At 40.2% G+C, this 20,302-nt stretch overlaps 1 protein-coding gene across 5 annotated transcripts in view; it reads left to right on the forward strand.

Annotated features, from left to right (window-relative positions):
* Nucleotides 1–20,302, forward strand: part of DOCK10 (dedicator of cytokinesis 10) — a 227,806-nt gene that overhangs the window by 105,779 nt on the left and 101,725 nt on the right. For all 5 annotated transcript variants that reach the window (XM_037139231.2, XM_053666155.1, XM_053666189.1 and 2 more), the window contains exon 3: nt 9,466–9,555. In XM_037139231.2, coding sequence (XP_036995126.2) covers nt 9,466–9,555 — 90 coding nt within the window. The remainder of the gene's footprint in view (nt 1–9,465; nt 9,556–20,302) is intronic.

Here is a 20,302-nt window from a genome sequence, read left to right on the forward strand (position 1 = left end):
AAAAAATGAGACAGGGCCATGCAATAGGGACCGACTAGAGGAAGAACTGGGTTGGACAGGGTGGTCAAGCGCAACACCTCGGATAAGGTGACGTCTGAGCTGGGTTTTGAGGTCTGGAGGAGGGCCAACCATGCTAAAACCTGGAGAGGGCGGGAGGGGAGGGGTGTTTTGGGCTGAAAGAAGCTGCTGCAAGGCGCCGAAGAGCTCTGAGATGGGAGACAGTGTGGGTAGACAGAGGGAGTAGTTACAGAGGAAATTAGGCAAGAATAGGATGGGGCTTTGCATCTTATTCAAAAGGCACCTGGCCAGTCACTGAGGAGTTTCAGGGGGTGCAGATGACCTGGTGTGTGTTATTAGAACATCTAACAGGGTGAGGAGGACCCTGGGAGACCAGCTGGGAGAAGAGCTTCCAATTAGCAGGTACTCAAGGGACTTCTGATGCCACCAAGTCCCTGTTATCAGAAAATGTCACCTCAGAAAAACAGCTACATTTTCATTTGCATAAAGCACCCACTAAATCAAAAGATTATGTCAAATATTATTACTATATAATGTTGCCAGTTTTTTAACAAAATTCAGATGGATAGTTTTTCCTCTTTCCTGCCCTACAAAGTAAGAGTTGACAAATGGTGGCCCGTGGGTAACCTGCTGCCTACTCTTGTGTGTCCTGTGAACGAAGGATGATTTTTATGTTTTTTTTTAACACTGCCTTGTTGTATTTTCTTCACCAAACCGGTTAAATCATGGAAGGGAAAAAAGCCTATTTTGTAACTCATATAAATGATATGAAATTCAGATTTTGGCATCCATAAATGAGGTTTCGCTTGAATACCATGATGCCCTTCTCTTGACATGGCCCGTGGCTGTTTTCATGATCCAAGGGCAGAGTTCAGCACGGCTGCGGTAACTGCAGCAAGGACGGAGGACCCTTCAAAATTTATCTGACCCTTCACGGAAAACACCTGGGCAGCTCTGTCGTACAGATCCCTGCTAACACAAATTGTGTTCACGTTTTGGTGTTTTCATCCTCCTCTGTGTGGAATAAAGAGCTTTCCCTGAAATCTCTCTGCCCCTGTCTGCTCCATCCACAGCCCATGTCACGTGGGAGGGGTCACAACAGCAAGTCTCCTGGTCACCAGGCCAGAGGGTTGTTCCCTGGGCTCATCCCTGAGCGATGGTGAGGATTCTGTGGGATGTGGGTGGACAGTCCCCACTCACCCAGTAGGAAGTGGAATTAGATGACCACTCCGGCCGGTCCTAAGGTGTCACAGGATGGAAGGAAGGGGAACCGCCCCAACTCCTCCCCCTCCTCCCAGTGGCCCAAAATGCAGCTCACTTCCGTGTTTCCACATTCCCAAGCACCCACACTTAGAGCAGACATTCTTCATTACTTGGTCTGTTTAATCGATATTTATTCAGTACCCACAAGGTGCTGAATATAGAACAGCACTTCCTAGACAAGTGAGACTGACAGGAAAAACAAAAACCCTGTGATTAAGAAGTGGATGCCCTAATATGGATGAAAAGCAAAGTTGATTAAGAATGCTTATAGTTAAGAAATATCGAGAAGCCCTGCATTGTTTCTCTCTGTCCAGGCTTCTGGTCCAAGCCATCAACATCATTTTGGGCCTGGATCCCCCGAAGTGGCTTTTAAAGGATCTTCCTGCTTCTTTCCTACCTCCACTCAATTCATTTAAAGAGAGCTTTTAGAAATGCAAGTCAGGTCATGCCAGGCCGCTGGTTAAAACTTTCCAGTGGGTTTCCATTGTCTTGAGCACCCAGTCAAGCTCCTTCTTGCCTTTGCCCCAGTCATCCAGTTCCTAACGATCTCTGAGCCCTTACCTCCTGGCCCAGTGGTCCTTGTAGGGAGCCCTTGTTCCCTACAAGGATACCTACCATCTTTCTGTTCCCCGAACTTGCCACATTCGTAGGCCTTTACCCTCTCTACCTGCTGGTTCCTGTTCTTTATCCATGGTTTGGTTCAAATGCTACCTCTGCAAGGACACGTCTCTGACTTCAACCAACACTGCCCTTCTCCCACACTGTGCTGTGCTGCCCCATCAGCCAGCTAGCTTGGATCACTACCTAGGAAGCTCTCGGGTTGCTCTCCATTAGCACAGAACCTCTAGTAGGGCAGGGATGTCTTTTGTTGTGATCATTGCTAGACCCCCAGCAACCAGAGTGGTCCTTGGCACAACACAAGTAGAAAATGAATATTTATTTCAGAACCATTTAGGTTATTAGTTTAGAATATAACTTCGGTCCTGTGGGTACTTTTAGGAACCAAATGGTCATTCTGAAATGAAATTTGAGAATAAAGAGAATGAAGTAACCAGCCTTTCCTGAGGATGAGGAAAATGGCCATGAATGTACTTTCCTTCTTGACACCACTCAGCATATCACCTTGAAGAAGCAGCATTAAGATCATGACCCCTTTCTCCAGAGACTCATTCGACCTAGTACAGTGCCTGGCTAGCTTCCTCCCTAAAACACTTAATGACTTATTCACATGCTTTTTGTTACTAGGAAAGGGAGAAATCAGTTTATAACTGTATTTCCAGTACTCAAACACAATGTCTGGCTCATGGGCATACAGTAAAGATTGCTGAACATTGAATTAAAACCGTTTTCCTCCAGGTTAAGGGGCTGAAGTAGAAGCATGTTCTTTATCTTGGCACAGCAGGTAGAAATAGTTTCTCCTGATGCGTGGGTTCCAAGAGATGGTTTTCTGTGTGACTGACGGTGACTCATGAGAAAGGAGCTGTTTAGATGCACTTGCTAACCCAGTTCAAAAACATGCACTACTTCAATAATTACATTATATTTGCTGTTCTTGTTTTTCCCATCGTTGTTTTTCTTTTTTGAAGCTGGTAACAATAGAAACTCAAGAGCCCCCAAATTAAGAACTTAGTCACCAAATTGTGTCTTAGTGAAATAGGCAAGGACAGTAAGAAGGAAAAGAAAAACTACAGGACAGTTTCAGGGACACACTGAATCATATCGTGGAGGGATTCTGTTTAAGGAGAGGCAGGTACAAAAGGGCAGAACAAAAAGTGAGAAAGCCAGAAATGAGTTTCTTGCCCTGAGAAAGATACAGAGAGCCTGAGGCGGAATCATTTCTGGAAGTTGTAGACCTGAAGGAAGAAGGTATAGAACTCTATGCCTTTAGCAGCGCCCCCCACCCCATGGGAAAGCATCATTTCCTTGATTCCAGTACCGCCCACACCAAGAAAACCACTCTACTGCAGTTCAGCCTATGGCCCTCGTTCTGTGGGCTAAGTTGTGAACATCACCCATCTAAGCGAGGAGCAGTACATACATTGGAAAGGTTATACTTTTAACACGGGGCAATGCTGTTGTCGAAGTCAAAGGTCTATCTACACACCTTAAATAGCCCATTTAGAGAGTTATGAGATGTTCTCACAGTTCTTCTTTATATTGAATCCCTTATGCATATCAGAATTAGTGTCTCTGAGCTCTTCAATACATCCTGCAGTTTTCATTGGCTCACTATTATTACTGAGTGAATTGTGACTTTTTAGCACACCAAAGGCTTGTTCTTTTCATAGTATGTTTTTAGCTATAAAAAGCAACTGGTATATGGGGATTTCCAGACTCAACCACGTGGGTCATTTGGTGAGAGGAAGCAGAAAGATCTTAATATTTTTTTTCAATTGCAAGGCAGAAAGGTCATGATTTTTTTCTTCTTCTTACTTCTCTTACTGAGACACAACTTAACATTTCACAGGAATCTCAACCTCTTTTTAATCCTTGGCTTCTGCGGCTTTAAATGGCTCCTGGTGTTCATGCAAGAACACTGTAATTGCAATTTAAAAGCTAAGTAATAGTCTTTGTCAAACTCGATTATTTCTGAGTTATAATATTCCTCTCATTTACAAGCTAATGAAGCTGAGATTTTAAAAGGCTCTTGTTCAAGGATTGAGAGTAACTGTGAGGACAGAAATCAAACATAAGGACCTTGACTTTGCTGTTAGTTTCTATCTAAATAGCATACTTTCAGTCAGCTGCTTCTTAGAAAAATATGCTGTGCAACTTGAGAGAAGTATTAACTCCCCAAATCCCATGGTGAGTGGTGTCATTACATAATTTGTACGATAATGAAATGATTGTAGAGTGCTTGTTTCAGCTCAGTAAGAACGTGTGGAGATATGTCCACATAAAGCCCCGCTTACCTCCGGTCACAGCCAGCATTACTCGCTGTAGCCCCAAAGTGGAAACGACCACATGTCCATCACATGATGAATGGATAAACAATTCCACCCTAAAAAGCAATGAAGCACTGACACCTGTTACAACTGGGATGAAACTTGGAAACATTATGCTAAGTGAAGGAAGCCAGTCACAAAAGGCCACATGTGGTATAAATTCATTTACATGAAGTGTCCAGAATAGGCAAATTCACAGAGACAGAAAGCAGATTAGTCATTGTCCAGGGCTCAGGGGAGAAGGGAGATTGGGAAGTGACTGCTAATGGGTATGGTTTCTTCTGGGGGTGATGAAAATGTCCTAAAATTAAATAGTGATGATGGCTTCATGACCCTGTGAGTGTACTTAAACCAGTGAATTCTAATCGTCAGAGGGTTTTAGGGCATGTCGATTTTGTCTCAATGACTCTTATTTAAAAATAAGAGATCGTTCTAGACATGCCTATGTTTAAGTACTTCATTCTTTAAAAGAATTAAACAAAAATATAACAAACAGTAAAGAACATGGCAAAACACATTTCATTTATTGTTATAATTTACCTCCAAAACAGACTTAATGTGGCTTGCCTATATGCAAAAAACCAAACACACACACATATGGAAAATGACTGACTTCACTAATCACTAGCAGAGCATTTGGTTCTAAAAGATTCTCTAGTTAAGCTGCCGACTTCATACGTGATGCAGGCAGCAAATCCTACAGTTTGGAGAAGAAAAAATGTAGGTTGCATGAATTCGAGAAGTTTTTGCAGAAGCAGCTGACACCTGTAGTAGAGCTGAGATGAGGAAAGAAAGGAGTTGTCTGAGAGGCAGGGAGCGTGGACAAGGCTTGGGCAGCACTGAGTCCGCAGGAAGAAGGGACGTGAGCAGCCATGTGGGAAGGTGCTGTGGTGGGGTGGCCACAGCAGGTCAGCTCATGTCTGAGGCTCATCACAGGGCTGTGTCTGCAGGCCGCACAGGCCACTGTGCCCTTCCTTGCACAGTGACCTCAGACCACAGCCTCAATTCTCTGCCAATGGAAGGGCCTGGTGCCCAAGTGTCTGTATATTGGAGCACTGGGTTTATTCATACTCACATTTTTCCATATGTAGAATGTTTTCACCTACTTAGAGGGGATGAGACACATTTTAAAGACTGGAAAATGAATCCCCAAAAAGAAGTGAAGTGACTTGCTCAGTGGTTTCTAGTTCAAGAGTAAAACTGAAACCAGGTCTGCAAACCTCCCCTCTTAGACACCTAAGCACTGCCATGGAGACGTCCCCATGTCCCTATGCTCAACTTGGCTGGATGAGGACAGCTCTCTGGTTACGCGGGCCACAGCTCACTATCTGTGCATTCTTCATAAAGTTTAACTCCAGCAAAACAAGGACCTTCCTCTTAAAGCCCAGTGAAGGTATTAGAGTGCTATTCTCATGTATTTGAAAAAAATAAAATCAAATGACACTGTTCTGAATATGGTAAAAAAAAAAAAAAGGCATTTCAAGCAGCTAATGCAGGAGAAGTGCCTGCTCTACTAAAATGAAAGGCACAGTCAGTGTTAGTCTGAGCAGCTCAGGTGAAGATCACTTCTGAGCACGTGCCTAGGTTGGAATGAATGGTGAAGTGTTAGGTAAGAGTCCCTGTTCTGAGCCTTGTTGACTTCTCAGGCTGGGACTGATGTCTACAAAGCCCATCATGCATGTCCTCTTTTTGGAACAGCTGGGGTCTACAGTGCTGTCACAGGGAGCTGGGCTCCACACCAGAATAGGAAAAGCAGACTATTTCTTAGACTTTGACAGTGGCCTTTGGTCACTTGAGAAATGGCCCCGATGTGCTTGGAATGAAGTCATCTGTGGTCATTTTTGTCAGCAGAAGGGTGACTGACAAGGCCACCAAAACTACCCCCTGCAGAGCAGAAGGAACCAGAAGGTGACAGGCCTATAGCCTAAGATGTCTGAATATTATGGACCTGAAATTCCAAACCTGGGCCTGCATGCATTGTTTCATAAGTCAAAATGATAACTTCCACTTTCCAAGGCTCAGTCTCCAGACAATAGCCCCTTATATAGCGCTACCACCGAAAGAGGAGCTCGGCTGCCTTTCAGGGCAGCCCCGGCTCCATCTCATGCCGTCGAGCTGTGCTAATTGTCGACCAGAGGGTTTCTAAAAGAGAACAGGAAGTCTGTTGTGGCCAAGGCAATTTGTAGTGGTCTAAAAGCATCCAATTCTCAGAAAAGAAATTCTCTGTAACCTTAACAAATGTGACTCTGTACAGTTTTCTTCTGATGATCAATTTATTTTTGCATCTAAGGAGACACATTAAAGAAGTCAAAAATGAGCAGAAGAACCACAGTCTTACACTTGAAACTCTTTGGAGGCTTTCTGCTTTTTCAGGCAAATTCTCCAGTATTAGCACAAAATAGAACTGAGATCCAGAGTGTGTTATGGGCATTCATGTGGCCTGCATCCCTTTTCTTGTCTCCTCTGTATTCTGTGCCAGTTATTAGATGTGCAATAATTTCGTGCATATCGTAAAATACTGTTTTAAATTTATGTCACGGTTATATGGGGGTGATTCAACCCCCATTGTCATTTTATAACTAGACATTTCATAACTAGAGGTCATCAGGAGTCACTCAGAGCCATTGTACACATGATTCGTTTTTATGGCCCTGACCCCAATGAATTCCCAATCACATACACTGTGTGTGAGTGTTAGCTTATGTATTGAAACTCTATCTTTACTATGTGACCTCATGAATCAAGCAGCCCTGTAATTATTATTACTGAAAACCTGGGTTCATGTTGCAGATACTTACCATTAAGGAAAAAAGCTTCTCACACTAGCTCAGTATTCACTCCGCTGTATTATTACAGAGCTGTGATCTTACTGAGACAGTAGGTTTATAAACTGAACAGGAAGCTTACAGTTGGGCTGTGTTGCTCTTTTCTCCATCAGACTGAGAGCAGTTAGAACAGCTCTTTTTTCTTCAAAAAGGCAAAAGATCAATAGAAGTCTACAGTCCATAATGAAAAAGAGGAACCATTTGCTTTTTATATAAAAATTTTATTATAAAATAGTGATGGAAGTATAGAAAAATTTTTGAATTAGAGAAAAAAAAGAATCCCTAATCTTGTCGATAGATCTATGTAATGTTCCCTAGAAACCAAGCAAGCGACACTGTGTATCTGCAAATTATCTGTCCAAACAAGAAATAAATTACCCCCAAATAATTGAAATCCAGCAGTAATCCCCAAAGCTGTTTAGGCATGGATTTTAATCTACTTCAAACTTTGAGTTCTTTCACTGTTTATCTAACAGAGTGAGCAACAGAAAAGAAAATAGTTGAAAGAGGAAATTCAAAAGGAATGAAAAAATGTAAATTCTAGATAACAATAAATCTTAAATTCACCCTAGCAAACTTCCCTTGGGAGGCCACGGCTGCCCGTGTGTGTCCCTCTACTTGGTTGGAACTCATGACCACAGCCTCTTAGCCCTTCCAAACTCCAGTCATGCAGCTGCAGCTAAGTCCCAGGGGAAAGACACTGATGAAGGAGCTCAGTCCATAGTTGTGGTTCGGGATGAGCACTGATTTTTACTGTATGATGAACCTTCAACCCAGTGTTCTCATTATTTCTTAGTCTCTGGTCTTGATGAATTCACATGGCATTCTCCCTCTTTCACAGGGTCCACGCCACATGCTCCCCAAACACGCACACACCCACTCACACTAATACACTCACACAGCACACCCACTCTCACATGCACATTTATGTGCTCACACACCACACACTCACATCATACACATTTACAAAGACACTCAAATACTGCACATTCCCATGCATACTCACACAATGCACACACATTTACACACCCTCCTCACCAGAGACACATATACTTAAACACACAGGCACGCTCATACACTACACAACATCACATGTGTTCACACAGATCCACACAACATGCACACACATATGTGTTCACACAAAACACCTAAATGTATGCTCACATACTCAGCACCTTTAACAAGTAAGTATTTAAGGCTTTAACCCCCGAACCAGGCACTGAGGTTATAGCAGTAAATGAAAGAGACCGAATTTCCTGCCCCCATGCAGCTCACATCAGGAGTGAGAGAAGAGGGACCTGGAGAAAATAGGAGTCCAAGACTGGAAGAGAAGTAATGATGCTGCCCTTGGGGGCGGAGCCTACAGCAGCTCTGAACACGGAAGACTGAATTTCCTGGATCCCTCTCCTTCCCATCTTTCCCCCAAATAAGAAGGGCTTTGGGACTTTCTTCAATTCTAACAATTAGCACAGAAAAAATACCCCTTTTCTAGAACAGTTCAAATGACCTTTAGTTTGTGCTCTAGAAACCCTGATGAGTCATTTGTGGGTTTTGGGATATTCAAAATAAAAAGATCCCAAGTGTTGGTGCCATGTATGTGGACAGACACATCACCCCAGCATCCCTGCAACCAAAAGGAGCACAGACTGAAGGGAGCTGGCGCCTGGTGAAGGAAAGTCACTGCTTCACAACATCCATTTCTCCCCACCTGATAGTGTCAAAGGCATATAAAGAGGAAATGACCCGTGAATTCTGTTTTAGCTGTTTTGTTTTCAGAGATACTTTATACTTTCAGTTTATGTGTATTCATTTAATAGAAGGATGTTGGTCTAGCATTGAAAATATTTTGTTCATTTCAACAACAACAACAAAAATGACACTATAAACATGACTTGTTTTCTTCAAGGTACAGATTTACTGATCCCCCCTCCCTCCCTCCCATCCCCAGTTATGACTACAGGCAGACACACTCAAAGCAACTTCTAAAGGGATAAATTTACCTTGTAGATGTTCAAAAGATTATTTAAGGTAGGACTGCAATAATGCTGATCTTGTAAATTGTCTTCTTTATTTCAAATTTATTTTAGCAATAACAACAAAACATACCAGTAGAATTGAACCAGTCTCAATATACAGATGTCCCAATTTTTTATTTTTTGTAGGGAAGGAAACAGTTTAAAATTATGAGCGTCACTGATAAAACAGTAATTGTAACAATGCTACTGAGCGGTAATCCAAGGAAGGTTTGGGTCTTCTCTCCTAGAGAATAAATTGGTAAGAACCATGGAAGTGTCTGTCTTCCCTTAGCTTTAAATGCTAAGGTGGATATCACTTCCCTGTTGTGTTTTTGATACAATGGTCTGCACGATGCTCTTGAGTTGGAAAGCTTAATTTCTCCTCCTTGCTCCTCTCAGGCTGCCACAATAGCTTGGGATATCCGCACAGTGTACTCGACAGTCCCTGAAGAGGCAGAGCACAAAGCAGAAAGTTTACTGGTGAAGGAGGTAAGTGTGACGCTTCCAATCATTTATTTTATCAAGCTTTGCTCCCCCCGCCCAGTTCTTATGGTAACTTTATTATTATTGTCTTCTTCCCCTTTTCAGTGGAGAATTTTAAATACAATGATTTGTTGATGCTTTCCAACCTTGGTCATCTGGAGATGTTTTTCACTTCCCTATTAATCACTTTTCATTGTCTGCCGACTGTTCAAATTTTGGAATTTTGCTTGTTTGTTTTTATTTAACTTAAATCCCCCCACACTGAGGAATATTTGAGTATTCATAATAGGCAGATTTCATTTTATTTTACTTATTTGGATTGAGTTGTAGGCAAGGCCTTACTATGTGAGAATTTTGGATGATAGCCTTTCTATTTTAAGAGATACATTTCTTTTTTTATTGTTGTGCAATTACAGTTGTCCCCATTTTTCCCCCCATTACTCTCCCCTGTACCCTCCCTACATTCAATCTTCACCCCTCCCCCATTGTGTTTGTCCATGGGTCCTTTATATACATGTTCCTTAAGAGATACATTTCTTTCAGGTAGTAACTACCATGCCAGTTAATGGTAAAACCCTGTGGGCAGCCGTGAGAGACTGATAAAAATCAGTTGATGTGTCATCTACTTGCACTTGATGGGTCCACATCCTGACTGCAGGCTGCTCTAGGGAAGGGCTTGGGCTGGCATTGTAACAGCTACATAGCAGGTGTTGATTGAATAAATAAATGAAGTGGTCCTTCCTTTACAGAAAATGCAATGATACAATTTAGCCCAAGACAGGTTAAACTGAAAGCAATCTTTAATCCTGAGAAAGTAATGTGTCCTAATTAGGATTTAATGAAAGCTACACACCAGAGCAAAAGCCTTTCTCGGCTCTTAAACATTTTATATGAATATAAGCTGCATATTTGTGTATGTATTAATACCGGTGTGATTAATCATATTTTATGTCATACTAGTCTTTTTACATATATTTATATGTATATAAATACCTTTATGCTGTACTGCATATCTTTATGTTATACTATTCTATCCAAGCCTTTTTCTTCACCAGAAATTTACCTGTTTATTTTTTTCTGATTCCTTGATTTCAAATTTATTTCCTGAAGTTCACACTACATTATAGCCTGTTTTAAGGAGGTAGAAAAAGAGGAAACAAATGCAGAGGTAGGTCACATCAGAATATCTAAGCATATTGCTTTCATACTTACTAATAAAAATAACAAGGGTGAAGTCAGTACCAGAATATTTTGTTTACAATCACCACAGAGGAAGTTTGAATATCACTGTTTTTAAGAAAAGAAAAGAGTTGGGAAATTATTTTCTACTCAGGAAAATCAGAATCAATGAGACCAAGTCTACAAAAGTCCTGCAGGACATCTGTATGTGTTAAATGAGGGTTAGGGTTAGAAATGGATGTGACATTGAATTCCTAATGGAATATTTAACCTGGTCTTCTTGCATGGTCTTCATCAAAATGTTGCATGTTATTCGTAAATATCTTTGTTGTCAAATTCACTTCGGAGTGTTTTATAATTTTGTTGAAAATGCAATGGAATGTTAAAAATCCATTTTCTTTTCTTAGTATTCATTACTACTATCTTTTAAAAGCTATTGATTTTCAAATATGCATAACTAGCTTACTAAACTCCGTTATCCTAATAGTTCTTATTTGATTTTAGGTGCTTGATCACATCATAATATTTGTCTTATTGTATTGTCTAACATCTCTAAAATAGTGTCGAATAATAATGCTAATATTGGGCATCTTGTTTTATTTTTACATTGGTGTTTCATTATGACCCTTTCTGGCATAAAAGAAAGGTCTAAGAAGGGTCTTTCTTGATCTCTACAGTGCTTACAATGACTGGCTACTTATGTTTTGTAATGCATATTTGGTCTATTGATAGAACAAGCTTTTCTGCTTAGATTCATAAAGGGCTACAATAGACTTAATAAGCTGCCATCCTGGGGATCCATACTTGTGTTTCTGGTATAAACTTTTGTGCTCAAGTTGTGTTATTACCTTCATACCCTGCTGCATTAGAATTGCTAATATTTTACTTTAAATTTTTGCATTCATATTTATGAGTGAAATTTGGCTGTAGTTTTCTTACCCACCCTTTGGTATTAGAGAAATGCTAGCTTTAAAAAATAAATTAAGCCCTGGCTGGTGTAGCTCAGTGGATTGAGCACAGGCTGTGAACCAAAGGGTCGCCAGTTGGATTGTAGGCCAAGGGTTGTCCCTTGCCTGGGCTGTAGGCCAAGTCCCCCAGTGGGAGGCAACCACACATTGATGTTTCTCTCCCTTTCTCCCTCCCACTCTCTCTCTAAAAATAAATAAAAATTTAAAAATCCTAACAATTAGTTTATTAAAAATAAATAAATAAATGGAGAAAATTTTCAATTTTTTTATATTGTGGAATAAACAGGTAGCCAGTGAAATGAAACGGAATATGTAGAAAAAGATCCAAGCATGTGTGATTTCTTAATAAATGGTCAATATGGCACTTGACATTCTTTGGGAAAGGATGAGCAGCTTCACAAATGTTTGCTTATCCATTTTGGATGAATATAAAGTTAGGGCTCTCTATCTCACGTTACATACAAAAATTAACTCCAGATAAATATTTAAAATATGAATAATTAATTCCATATATGTATAAAAAAACAAAATTGGGAAAATGGATAGACTTAAGGAAATTAAAAACATTAATTTTTATATGGTAAATGGTACCATAAAGCCAAAAAGACATACTTAACCACAGAAATTATTTGCAACTCACATATCTCTTGTCTCACACACAGACAACCATGCTCCTAATATTCAAAATCCTACAAATTAATAAGGAAAAGATTAGTAACCCAGGAAAATATAAACCAAAATATGAACAAGCAGTTCATGAAGAAGAACTACAGTTGGCCAAGATGCGTACAAAGTTGCCAGCCCTCTCTCGTATTTTGGAAATACAAACTAAAACAAAAATGGCATATAGACCCTGGCTGGTGTAGCTCGGTGGATTGAGCTCAGACCTGTGAACCATAGGATCGCAGTTCGATTCCGAGTCAGGGCACATGCCTGGGTTGCAGGCCAGTTCCCAGCAGGGGATGCACTAGACGCAACCATACATTGATGTTTCTCTCCCTCTCTCTTTCCCCTCTAAAGATAAATAAATAAAATCTTTAAAAAATATTTAAATTAAAAAATGGCATGTAAAATCTGAAGGGAGAAAAATTTTTAGGCAAATATAACTTAGAGACAGAGGGAATAAAGGGAAATAAACACTATCACACATTGCTGGTAATACATGTCTATAACCTTATGAGATGTAATCCAAATGTTTCCTTTATCTAATACATATGAGTGTGCCACATGAATATTATACAAATAACTACTAGGGCATAAAATATAATTATAAGCATAAGTATTGCTGTGCTGGTCAGTTTGTAATATCAATTGATAAGAGTTGGGGTAAATCAATGTTCACACATTTATATTTTATAATATTGTACTATATAGCTAATAAAACTTATATATATTTAAATATATTAACTTGGATGCCCATGATATGTTGTTAAGAGAAAAAGTAAGTTACAGAATATATGATAGGATATTAGTAAAGATATAAAACCTACATGTTTATATGTAAATATGTTTATATATGCCTAGAAAAAGTATTTTTATTTTTTCATTTCGCATTTTACTCTATTTTTTTACTTTTTAAAATTTATTTTTTAACTTTTTTCATTGTTGTTCAAGTACAGTTATCTCCATTTTTCCCCCACCTCTGCCCCCACCCCAGTATTTTCAAAAGGCATATAAAATTCATAGCATTGGTTACCTCACAAGTTTGAGATCATAGGGGATAGGGAGAGATTGATTTTCAATATATATTCTCTATTGTTGTGGTGTTACAAGTAAATTTTTATAATTAAAAAATATTTCAGAAAAAAAATAGTTAGAATATATCTTCAAATACTGCCAAAATTAGAAGCGACCAAGTCTATTTCCTAAACTTATTCTCTAAAAGTTAAAATCTACCTTCATCTTTCGAGGCATTAGGTAGTCACCTTAGAGACTAGAGACTACATTAGATTCCTGTATTGTTATTATTTTAGTTAGATAACAAAAATATCATATAAAGCAATCAAAATCCCACACATGTTTGCTTTTTCTACCTCTGGGCTTGTCGTCAGTCACAGAAACCATTAAGTTCATCTGACATAAGCCATTCTTCATCATTTGTGGTATAACTACTATGGGTTTATACAGGATTCCAGGATTTTAGGGACTGTTCATTTCATGGCCCTTTCACCTCTTTCTAGGCATTTGTATGTTTCCAGGCTTCCGGCAGTCTCCTTCAGGCTGTGGAAAATTGTCCTCGCAGACCAGGGATTCTTAGCTTTTGGCTGCGAGTCTCTAGCAGCCGAGCTTTGAGGGCCTAGCTTTGGTTGCCAGCTCGCTCCAGCTCTTGCCTCTTAATATCTGCTCATTTTATTGCCTGTTATGCCTTTGAGGTAGGGCAAGTCAGATCGGATCCTAACTCCCAGGACTGGTTCAGAAGCCCCATCCCCAACCTCTGGATCCAATCAAGGTCCCAGAGATGAAGAAATAAGATTGCCTGAAAAACAGATTAATACAACGCTGGAGATTTGTAAGGATATTCTAGGCTTCTTCGAGAACTTTGGTTCTATTTGTCCTTCCATGAGTTTCTGTACCACAGCTTCAAATGAGCAGATTGATCTCTTTTTTAATTATATTTTATTGATCATGCTATTACAGTTGTCCTGATTTTTTCCCCTTTGCCCTCCTTTACCCAGCACCCCCTACTCCCTTAGGCACTCCCCCCACCACTGTCCTCTTTATAGTTCTCTGAGAATGTCAGCTTCAGCTGAGAACCGGTTGACCACAGTTGCCTTTATCTGGCTCTGTGTGTATCCCGGGGGGGAAATTTCCCGCCCTCACCTTTGCTCCTAGTTTAATTCCCTTTCAACTGCTTGCATCCTGGAATTATTCCTCCTCTTCTCATTTGCACCCTCAGCTTCTCACTTCTCCTAAACGCTGCTCCAAGGAAAAGTCAAGTACAATGTCTTGTACCTTAGGTCACAAGTATCTGCCAAATATCCATGTTGCACATCTCAGGACAGAGCTTTCAGCCCAGCTACGGGTGAAGCTTTCTATCATGTTTTTCCCAACTTCATGGATCTAAAGTAGAAACAAGAGAAAAAGGAGGAAGAAGTTTGGGAAGAAATTCTTCCCCACTACAATCTCTGTATCACTAGCAGTGAGAACCTTGTGAAAACTCCCACCATTTTGCTTGGTTCTAAGGATGAAGACAGAGTGAAACCTGTGCCCTCTGGGCTAGAAAGATAGATGTCCCAGTTACAAATACCATGTGATAAAAATGCAACATGAATGGCCAAGCCTGGAGACAGTAGAGAAAATGAAAGGGGCCAGCAGAGAGCTGGTTTAAGACTGAGAAAGGAACCCAGAGAATTTTGTTGGCAAAAACGTTTGACCCAATAGCTAATAGCAGCTAATCGTTACTGACTACTTACTTTTTGCCAGACATGCTCTGAAGCCCTTTTCCTGCAGTTATTACAAACATAGATTTCACCCTTATCATCATCAACACCTTTTAAGGAAGAGGAAACTGTTACGGAAAGATTAAGAAGTGTGTTGACCATCGTGGAGCTGGGAATAGGCAGATCCAGCATCCTGACCCACGACGGTCATTGCCAGATGCTGTTTTGCTGCATCTCACTCCTCTCGGATTTTGCTTTAGCAGCTCCATTGTCATTACATCCAGGTGGCTCTGATGTATATGGTTAATGGTCCACACTTTGAGAAACATTGGCCAGATATGTGAAACCAGATGAAGCCTGCGCTAAAATGAATCCATTGATGTCTGAGGGTTTTGCAGAAACACAAGTTTCTCTTACAGCAGCTGCTGCACTGCACTCAGCAACCTTTCTGGTCCACTCCATGCTAAATTGCCCCATGGCTCTCCACAGGGTGGCTAGGACAAATGCCATGGTTGCTAGGCAGCAAACTGGCATAATTGAGCTTGCACACATCCTGCCCAATACTAATTTTGAACTATCTCTCGCTCTGCTCTCCTTGGGCAACTTGCCTCTTCTTTCCTCTCATGAAAGGCAGTGTGTGTGGGCCATGTTTTCTTTTTTCATGTTGAAAGACTTCATATTTTAAATAGGAGTTTAAGTGAATAGTCTCTCCCTTTTTATCTGTTACCAATTCTCTTCCTTGTATTTTAAATATAATGTTCAATGTTCTCCACACAAGAGTATAAGTTTATTTCACATCCACAACAACACTTCATAAGTATGTTAAATTAACGCTGATCCATAGCTGACCAAGAATGTACATAATGTATTTTTTTGGCATTTTGTGACATTGAGATATTGCTACCTCATTTTCTAGCTACAGAGCTGGTTCTGAATCATTAGCTAATTTGCCCAAATTTCACAGAGAGCCCAAATTAAGGCCCAATTTTGGGTCTCTGACCCAATGCTTGCTCCATGCCCTTACTCATTTTGCAGCCTCTGATTCTTTGAGGAATTTATTTAAACCATGCACTTTATATTCTGACTTGATGAGGATATTTCCACTGTTCACTTTGACAAACATAGAAGCCTTCTGCCTCAATTTCTCCATCCTTAAATAGGGAGATTAATATAATCCCAATACTGTGTTTCTAAAAATGAATATAGCAATGACAAGAAAACGTTAGGAGAGTAGCAACTGGGGAACAACATCTTTATCTGAGCCTCATAAGTGACTTAAAATCAACATCTAGCCCTGGCTGCTGTGGCTTAGTGGCTTGTGAACCAAAAGGTCACTGGTTCAACTCCCTTTCTTTCCCAGTCAGGGCACATGCCTGGGTTGTGGCTCAGGTTCCCAGTTGGGGGCCTGTGAGAGGCAGCTCATCAATATTTCCTTTGCACATAGATGTTTCTCTACTTCTCTTTCTTTCTCCCTTCCACTCTCTCTAAAAGTAAATAAATCAACATCTATAACCACGAGAACAATCACACACTTCCGTGATAAAACAGGCACCACTCCCTCCCACTCAGGGTTGGGGGAGCAATTAAAGGATCTATAAATAGGATGAAGACTTACTTCCTAAGCCAAACTTCTCAAGCAAAGTTTTCCTTTTAATATGCACAAAAGGGTACTATAAAGCCAGTAGTATAAAATACTAATTAAAACTAAGCTCTTGGTTTGGTCTCTCTTAATAAAGAATATGAGAGAGCAGAGAATTGAGAATGACACCGTGGCCCAAGAGAGAGCGAGGGTCTGGGGACCCCTTCAGCTGAATGGCTGAGAGAAATACTGACAAAGTACTAAGGTAGCAAGTTATTCTGCCAGCAAAGCCCTCTGCAATTTCTGGAAATCAACCTGCTACGGCAGTAGAGTAATGAGGAGGGAGTCGTGAATCCAAGAACGCAAATCAAGGGCTAAAATATTCAAGGACTTAAGAGTTATGGCAACATTAACAAAATGGAAGCTACATCTATATATTTGTACAAACACACACATGGTTATATACTGCCCCAATCCAGACAGTACTAGGTTACTAGGGAAGGAAAAGTCACGATTTTAAGCAGAGGTTCTAGACCAGAAATAATAAAATTCTCCAGGGGAAAAAATAATGAAAAAAAGATAGTACCCGAGACTGAATGGGATTTACAAATTAGATTCAAAGCAGACACAATAAATATTGAAATCTCTGGGCTTCCATAGGAAATTCACACTAAAACACAGCAGAACAAATGGCGGAGATCAGAGCAGACACCCATTTCACAAAAGCACTAAATGTACTGCAGAAAGCCAAGTCCGCAGGATGTCCATAGGTCTCACACACTCAGCAGACACATGCACGCCCAAAGTCTTTAACTTTCTAACATCCTCTGATGCCATCTGAAAAAGGAACATGGCCTAAAATATTTCCAAAATATATTTGACCATGGAGAAATTCTGCCCATTTGCCCCCAAGTATCTTGAGAATATCTTTGAAAAATGCCGAGAAAAATCTCCTGGAAGGAGATCACCAAGATCTAGGGGCCCTAAACAGCTCAAGGAAAGCAGAATCAGCTATTAGATGCCCTTGACATGTATTTCATCAAGACAGATGGTGATAAAAAGAGAGGAGATATTAAAGACCCCAAAAGATCAAAACAATTATTTCTTTCTTTTCATGGCCAAACCTTCACCGTCAGTTCTTCTTATTAGTATCAGAGATGTCTGCCTTTGTCCCTGGAGTGACCCCTGCAATCCTAGGACCTGATCTCAGATGCACGCCAGAGATGAATGTTCTATGGACTTACCTGCGTGCAGCAAATTATAATCACAAACTAAGTTAATACCAAAGTTTGAAGTAAATAGTAAGGATCATGAACGTTGAAGTAACACTTTTCAGGCCTTGAAATGTCTCCTCTTCACCCCCTATCCATCAGATTGGTTTTTTTTTTTCCTTGTTCTGGGGGTAGATGCAGTCAGTGGATTAAACCAGTGGCGCCTTCAGACATACACAGAAACTGCTACTCCCAGCTTAACTGGATGGAGTTAACTTATCTTTACAAAGGGTGAAATTCTTCACACAAGAAGTTCCTCTCCCACTAGTTTAAACTACTACTGTGAATCATGTATGAAGTGTGTGCAATAAAGGGCCTTGTCCACTCTATGAGAGATTGGACTGGGTTCATTACCTGACCACGTTTATCACTTAGTAAGATGGTAAAACCACATGGATATAGCATGACCTTTGCTTGCAAGGAGCTCACCATCAGCAAGGAAGTAACAGACTTGCAATCGTATTTTTGGTAATACAATCTGAAAAGTATTCCCAGAACAATGACTGTAAAATAGAGAAACAAGGTCAGGTTCACGTATTAGAAAAAATAACTAAAGACAGACCAGAGAATGCATTGGTAGGCTTGGGGCAGAGGGCGTGAGGAGTAAAACTGAGAAGAAGTTGGATGGAGTTGAGTTCAAGACCTATACTAACATATGACATGTGATTATGGCGACAGGAAGGAAAAATTAACAAGATAGAATTGACAGGAATTGGTGACTGGGGAGAAAAGAAAGCAGAGGAATACGCTGGTGATGACCCCCACATTTCTGGCTTGGACTATTAGATAGACAGCAGTGCCTGTAATTTAAGTATAGTGCCCCAAGAAAATGAAGATTGCTTGAGCAGGGTGGATGAAGCAAATAAGTTAATATCCCCGGCCAGCATCAGAGAGCTATCCACACGGGACATAAATAGAGAAGAAAAAGGGTGGGCTGCCGCTCTGGATTTGAAAGCTGAAGCTTGAGCTTTTTTCATCCCTGGGCTGGGCTGGAGTTGAGAGGCAGGTCCCTGAGCTACTCTCCCTCTTAAGCAGCTAAAAAAGAGGGCCCTGGATGGGAAGTGGAGATGGAGTGGATCAGGAGGTAGGTAAAAAACAAGGAGAAACTTACTTCTCAGAATCAAAGAAGAGTCAATAGCAAGAGTGAGTCGGTGGTATAAAATGCCAAGAAAAAGGGTCAAGATAAGGGCTTACTAGTTTGCAATTCAGTCATTGGTGTTTCTTGAACAGAGCACCTTCAGAAGCTGTGAACTCAGCCTGGTCGTGGTAGGTTAAACCCTGAAGGGATGTGGGATGGGATTTTATCAAGCAAGGTGTTAGCGTATTGCCGTCCCTTTACCTACAAGGCACCGGGAGAGTAAACTCCCAGGTCATGTTGGAACTTTCCAGGCAAAATAACCTATGCATTTCAAAGTTAAAAATAGTTCAGTAGGCTGTTAAATTCTACAAAAAAATATTGCTGAATCTATTAAGAAGTAAAATTTTGCACACATAAAAAAACAATACAATCAGATGAGTATAATATTGAAAGTGAAATTGTCCTCTTCTTCCTCTTCCACCATTTGGACCCAGGCCAATGGCATTCAACTAATTCAAGGGAAAATTGTGTGTAGTCAAGGTGGAATCTGCATCACGTTGAGAAGTAAAACAGATATTAAACAACGTGAGTCTTGGACATAGCAAAGAAAATTGTGGGGACAGAGGGATTGCCCATGATTTTACATGTATTTCATGCTGCTCATTTTTGTTGAAAGAAATATACCTAATTAGAATGAGATGTGTCTTGACTCACCAAAAACAAAACAAAACAAAAACCACAGAATATCATTTCTCACTTTTACTATTAATATAATGTCATGTCCTTTATGTTTAATTTCAGATGGCATATTATGTACATTGATAAGTCATCTTTTAACCAAAATGCCTTTGTAATTTATGCAAGAAATTTAGATCTAATATGTAAAATAACATGCACTCAAACTTTCCCGAAATAAGAATGTTTCTCAATAAGTGATTCTGGATTTTTTGCATGTATAAATAAATTAAGTCAAAATGAATGCTCTTTTCTGATTCTGAATCATTGGGAAGCAAATGAGTGCTTCTAATGCATTCATTAACTTAAAGCCAGAGCTCAGTAAGTGTGTGCGTTTTTCTCACTGTGGGACCAGCACCTTCCATATGACACCAGGGCCACGAGCACAGGTGACATCACTGGAAGACACTTGGAGAAATGCAACTAAAAATCTCTCCCAAGTTTTAAAAAAAGATTGTAGTCCTATCTTAATGAAATTAGTGGTAATAAGATGATTTGACTTTTGAAGAATGGGGCTCTTTCTTAATTCACTGATGAAGGTCTTACTGGAGGCTGAGGGACTT

Source organism: Artibeus jamaicensis, unplaced genomic scaffold, assembly GCF_021234435.1.
Source record: "Artibeus jamaicensis isolate MK-2021 breed Jamaican fruit bat unplaced genomic scaffold, CSHL_Jam_final contig_1015, whole genome shotgun sequence".
Lineage (NCBI taxonomy): Eukaryota > Metazoa > Chordata > Mammalia > Chiroptera > Phyllostomidae > Artibeus > Artibeus jamaicensis.